The sequence below is a fragment of the Erythranthe guttata genome, chromosome 10, assembly GCF_056151865.1.
Source record: "Erythranthe guttata isolate IM_541 chromosome 10, IM_541, whole genome shotgun sequence".
Taxonomy (NCBI): domain Eukaryota; kingdom Viridiplantae; phylum Streptophyta; class Magnoliopsida; order Lamiales; family Phrymaceae; genus Erythranthe; species Erythranthe guttata.
This window is the reverse complement of record NC_142542.1, coordinates 14,967,501-14,973,713: the sequence shown is the minus strand read 5'-3', so window position 1 is coordinate 14,973,713 and position 6,213 is coordinate 14,967,501. Positions and strand designations below refer to the sequence as shown.

Sequence of the window (6,213 nt, the reverse complement as noted above, 5' to 3'; positions counted from 1 at the left end):
GGGAGGATTGAATTTCACAAAGAAAGCAATTTCTTGAGTATCTTCTTTTAGGCATCCATTTTATCCACCAATTTTTCTCTCTACAAAACCGAAAATTAGTGATTCTTACAGAGTGCTTCACCCTGCAATATGATAAATATTATGTTGGAACTTGGGCTGCACTTTGACGATTGATCATCGAATTGGCGGATTGAAGCTCGTTCTCTCTTTGCTCTCTCTTTTCTTAGTTGATAATTAGCTGCAATAATATACACTATAATATGGAGATAGGCAAGGTGAGGGGCGGACTAGGTCGCTTTCTCAAGACGAATTTCACGATCCCTTCTCTAATGAGGTGCAAAAAGGTTCCGATCGTGTCGCATATGGGATACAACAGCCCAGTCTATCTCTCCGCTGTAACTTCACCAAAATTGCACGTTCAAGTGAAGTAGAAGCTTACACCGACACACAACAAGAGCTCAACATATGTGTATATAATATAGAGGATAGATGATCTTTAGAAATATAATTTTCTCTCTACTCTCATACATTTACAAAGCTACAAAAGCCCCCTTTATATAGTATAAAACATGGCCACCATAAAACCTCTATTTAATATAGAATTAAAGGAAAATATTGAGGTTTTATGAGACAAAATAAAGTATTCAGAAGTTTCAAAATATTGCTCTAAATGATCTCATAAATTGGTCAAATACAATATTTAATAAAATATTATTTTTATTAAAAAATCCCAACACATTCTGGTTAATAATCAGCACTTATAATTTGTACAATTAAAGGATTTTGGGTGAACATTAATCAACGCATATATAGGGATGAATATCATATATTTTTCTTTGATAGATTTATAATTACTAATTTACTTTTTCCTTAGGATGATTATTAGTATATATAATTCGTCGATCAATCTTTTGCTAGGGTAAGATCTAGTTGTGAGTGGATTCTGGTTCGTCGGAAGTATGGGTGGAAATTGGAACGAAATTTCCGAATTCCGCCAATTTCGATCCGAAATAATCCGAATTTGGAACCCCATTTTTTCATTCAAATTTCCGATTTTTCTGATTATTTTTGAAACGGAATTGGAATTACATATAAAATTATTGGAAATTATGATTTCCGATCCGATTTTATTTCCGAAATATATATTGTATAAAAAATATAAAAGTTATGATATATGCTTATAAGGTTTAGATTTCTGGTCTCTCTCTCTCTCTCTCTCTCTCTCTCTCTCTCTCTCTCTCTCTCTCTCTCTCTATATATATATATATATATATATATATATATATATATATATATATATATATATATATATATATATATATATATATATTGTGTATTTCTGAATTATTTTTCTATTCATATGTTGCAAGAACTATATTTGCTTTAATAAACTGATTATGTTGTTTTTACAAGTGTTTACATTTCATCTTATTGACCTTTGTTTTGGATTCTTGCATTTTGCTGGAAAATTATGAAAATATTAGGGAAAAAAATCTTAAAATTACCATTATTTCCGATTTTGGAACAAAAAAAGTAATTAATGCAATTTACGAAAATTCCGAAATTCCGCCGATTCCGAGGTATTCCAAAATTGGAATGGATTTTGAAATTCCGATTTTTTTGGAACGGAAATTGGAACCTATTTTTAACTTCCGAAAAAAATTGGAAAATTTCCGAATAAGGTACTTCCGATCATTCTGTCCGATTTCCACCTCTAGTTGGAAGAGAAAAAATTACTACTTGATCGCAATATGTGCACTTATGTGTTGGTATTTGTCCTACATAAACAAATTCATCTGTCATCTTAACATAAATAGAATAACACCGAGGGAAGTACAAGCTCTCCTAAAGGATGTTAATTGAATTCGCAAATCTAGAGCTCCATTTTCGTTAGAAGGAAGTGAATGACGCATCAAATGTTTTGGCTAAGTTGGCTTCCATTTTGAAAAATAGTGAGTGTTTATGTTTTAATCATGGTTGTCAAAACCGGACCGAACTGGCCGGTCCGACCGCCAAGAATCAATGGAACCAGAAACCGGGCAAAGAACAAGGTTTTAACTCGAAATAAGATGAGGTGTCTTAATTATAAATTTATTAAATATAACAAAAAAAAAAAAAAAAGGATAAAGAAAAAAAAGGAATAGATGGGCCAAGAGTAATACACGAACGAAACATTCCGTTACTTAAATGAGCAAGAACGTGGAATAATTGTTAAGATCACTTACATTCATAACCAACAAAGTTAGTAGATAATTACATATTTATCCCTACAAAAGGCCGTCATTTCTCGAGTGTCGTCTTCCACACGTCCATTACTTTCACCAAAAACACGTTGCTCAAAGTACTAATCAATAATTACTGGACCAATTTGCTTTTGAAGTTGAATCTGAACGACTCGGAATATCGGCTATACTTACAGAATGCTCCACCCGACTCCGAATATCGGTTATACTTACAGAATGCTCCACCCTGCAACAAGATAAACATGATTGAATAACTAATATTAGAGTGTGTGTGTGTGTGTTTAACTAAATTGAACGTTCCACATATGTTCATATAGAGAGCACAACTTTCGATTTCTCTGCATTGTATTAAAAGTCCACCGCCTTCGACAAAGGCCAGAAAAAAAAAAGGAGAGACAAAGAAACAGCATCAAGACTCGAAACTTTACTCAGTAAACGACATGAGCGTACAAACACAAGTGCAGCATTAACATAAGCTTCTGATAATTGGACGAAAATGCACTTCACCCCCTAGAATTATTTTTTTCATTTTTGCACTTCCCCCCCTAAAAATTCAAGAAAGGGGCACTCTCCCTTCGAAATACTATTTTGGTTTAACTTTGATCCAGAAGCCAATTTTTGGAAGGCATTGTGCAACAAAAATGACATTTTACAGGGGCAGCGTGCAACAAAAATACTCAATTGCGATGAATAATTCATCGTAGGTTTGCTATCGGGGCAGTGTGCAACAAGAATAACATTTTGAAGGGGGCACTCACTTTTAACATTATTTAGTGAGTGATGTGCGATTTGCCCCCGATAAAATGAAGTTCATCTCTTAATCTCAATAAATTATCGACATAACTTCTTGAACTAATATGACATAAACTAAGGTTCTGATCCTTATACACTTACAATCCTAAAATCAGTTAAACGGCAGTTAATTAATCAACTGTATAAAATAAAATCATCTAACAAAAAAAGAAAAAGAAAAGGCTAGGCGGAATAGGTTAACCTTGCATTGGCCTTGTTCTTCGTCGTCTTCCTCTTCCTCTTCACCCCTGCTGTGATTTTCACCGCAGCAGCACAACTTTCATCGAGCCGAAAAAGACTCCCCGGCATGATTTGAGACGTGAAATCATCCGGCAGCCCGTGAATAACAACCTTCTTCGCCGAATTATTCTTAATATCCAACCAAAAGAATTCCTCGTCGCGCTGCATAAAAACCCGACCTTTGTTCTTGAAGTACGCAAGAGGCTTCAGTCTAATACCGATGCTACCTATTCCCCCAAACGAAAACAACTTCACCCACGATTTCTCGTCTCCGTAATCTTTCATCATCCATCCCTCCATTCGAGGAATCAAGTAGTAGAAACTCATAACTAAGCACCCACCCAACACGTCTAACCGAGTCTCGAACAGTTCCTTCGAATTCCGGGGCAAAACGGGTATTGAAAATTCTCTGTACTCTTCAGTTTCAAGATCCAGGGCAATTATAATGTCGTGCAGCGATAGCCAGTGGATTGCCCCGCCGAGAAAAATACCCCTAGTGGGCCCCACCCAGGAAATATCGTACGGGCAATCCTTAATTATCCTCCAAGACTCCATTTTTAGACTGTAAACACTAGTTTGGTATACGGATTTACCGTGACGGAACAGCCGATCTATCCTCACAACTTTGTAGTCGTCGGAAGAGGAATCGTACCCGATCCCGCTACCCATTAAGCCCGTTTCGATATCCGGTTCGGGTAGCTCGTGGAAAGTCCGGGTTAACGGGTTCCATATGACCCACGTCTTGTTGGTTCTGTAATGGGAGTTGAGAATCAGACCGTTGCAAGAGGGCACCGGCAGAGCGGTGGCGCGTGGCACGCCGGTGCAGTACACCGCCTTGACGGGGGTTACGTCAATCGTTTGGTCGGCGTCTTCAAAGTTTAGGGAATCTAGAGTTAGGGAACAAAAGCGAGTGCCGATTGAGTTTCTGATGAGGAGAGTGGTGGAGGAATCTTGATTGGCGGCGTGGGTTCTGATGAAGGATGGGTGGTCGATGAGGCGGCGCCACCCCTTGCAGACGGCGCGACAGCGGAGGAGAGACTCGGCGGGGAGGCGGCGGAGTATTTCATGAAAGAGAATGGAGGGTAATTCGGACATTTTTTTGTCGGAGCAAAGAAATGGTGAATGAAGGCTTTGGGGATTGTGTTTTCTGTTCTGCAGAGTGTGGGGGTGTGTGTGTCGGTGCGTGATATGTATGGATAGAAATTGCGGGAAATTTGAAAGTTTCTGAAAATTAAAAGTACCCTTTTCCCTCCCTCGTTTTGGGTCTGAAAAATATATGTTTATTTTCGTATGAAATATCTTTTGATTCTGAGAAGCTAACTACTTGTTTGCTACAAATAAAATAATTGAACTTGGTGCGCGCTACTTGATTGAATTGGAATTCAAAGGAAAGAAGGCGTGGAGCTTAAATAACTCATTCAGAACACTTTTTAAAAGATTGCGTGGTACGATTAGGTCGAATAAGCCCTTCTGGAATAAATATTCAGCCGTTTGTGAACCTTCGGGTACTGTTTTATTCAATGTTTGTTCAATTACTCTTTTACCCGCAAATGCTATGTAGGAATTAGGTTCGGCAATAATGATATTGGACTACTTTTTCGGGATAATTATAGTTTTGGCTTTTATATTATACACGAAAATTAATTTAGGTCCCTATATTGTTTTTGTCACGATTTTATTCCTTAATTAGACATGACCATCGGTTCGGTTAGAACTGGAACCGGAATCGAACTGGTGTCAACAATTTTAGAATCGAACCGGAATCGGTTTGACCGGAATCGGAACCGGATCCGAAAAATCCGATTCGGTTCCGGTTCCTCATTTTCAGAACCGAGAACCAACAGTTAGAACCACGATTCTAACCGTTTGAAGCGTTTAAAAAAAAATTAGAAAATATTAATTTCCCCTCTCTCTCTCTCTCTCTCTCTCTCTCTCTCTCTCTCTCTCTCTCTCTCTCTCTCTCTCTCTCTCTCTCTCTCTCTCTCTCTCTCTCTCTCTCTCTCTCTCTCTCTCTCTCTCTCTCTCTCTCTCTCTCTCTCTCTCTCTCTCTCTCTATATATATATATATATATATATATATATATATATATATATATATATATATATATATATATATATATATATAATAAAAAAAATTATTATTAAGAACCGAACGGTTTACCGGTTCTAACCGGAATCGGTTAGAAACCGAACCGCAAGGAACCGGATTTTTTCGGTTCGGTTCTGGTTCCGATTTTAGAGGAATCAGAGCTGAACCGAACCGTGGCCAAGTCTATCCTTAACTAACCACATTCTAGGTCTCGTTTGATTCGGGTGTTAATTTGAACAGAAAAAGTCACGTGTTTTGCACATGCGGATGTTGAAACAACCCCCTTCTCACCTTCATTTTCTATTTAGCCCCAATTTTACTTTATTCATCAGATCCGTCCTAAAAAGACTTGTATATATTAAAAGACTCCATCTCCTAATCACTATCACGTCGTCATCTTCTTCCTCCAATTTCCTTCTCCTCCACCAAAATCAATACAGTAAAATAAGGGCAAGAATCAGCGCCACTGCAAAGCCTGCAGCAATTCGGCCGGCGACGGGGACTTGAGATATGGAAGACGAGCTCGAATTAGGTAGCACGAAAACGGGCAATCCTGTGGTGTTGATATTGCTTGCAATCCCAAGTTCCCAACAGAGCAAAATAATTAATGGGAGGGTAAAAAAACAATTTAATGGAACGAAAAATCCTTAAATTTAGAAGGTTTTTTTTCTTTCCGAATATTTATTAATCCAAACATCTTCAAAATCGACATAGGACAAATTGAATTGCCAAATATTATGATTTTTATAAGCCATTAGAATTCCATCAACACACTAGACATTTGTGCCATATTTCCTCAATGTCGTCACCTTTCTAGAATCACCCAAACTCTGCATCTTTTTTCATACT

General features: G+C 37.6%; 1 protein-coding gene across 1 annotated transcript; it reads right to left on the bottom strand.

Moving 5' to 3' along the window:
* Positions 1-2,226: 2,226 nt before the first annotated feature.
* On the bottom strand, positions 2,227-4,435 carry LOC105971469 (F-box protein CPR1). Its single transcript, XM_012996322.2, has 2 exons — positions 3,238-4,435; positions 2,227-2,469 (listed from the first exon to the last, which is right to left on the bottom strand). The coding sequence occupies exons 1-2, from the start codon at positions 4,368-4,370 to the stop codon at positions 2,349-2,351; spliced, it is 1,254 nt and encodes a 417-aa protein (XP_012851776.2). The 5' UTR covers positions 4,371-4,435; the 3' UTR covers positions 2,227-2,348.
* Positions 4,436-6,213: the final 1,778 nt, after the last annotated feature.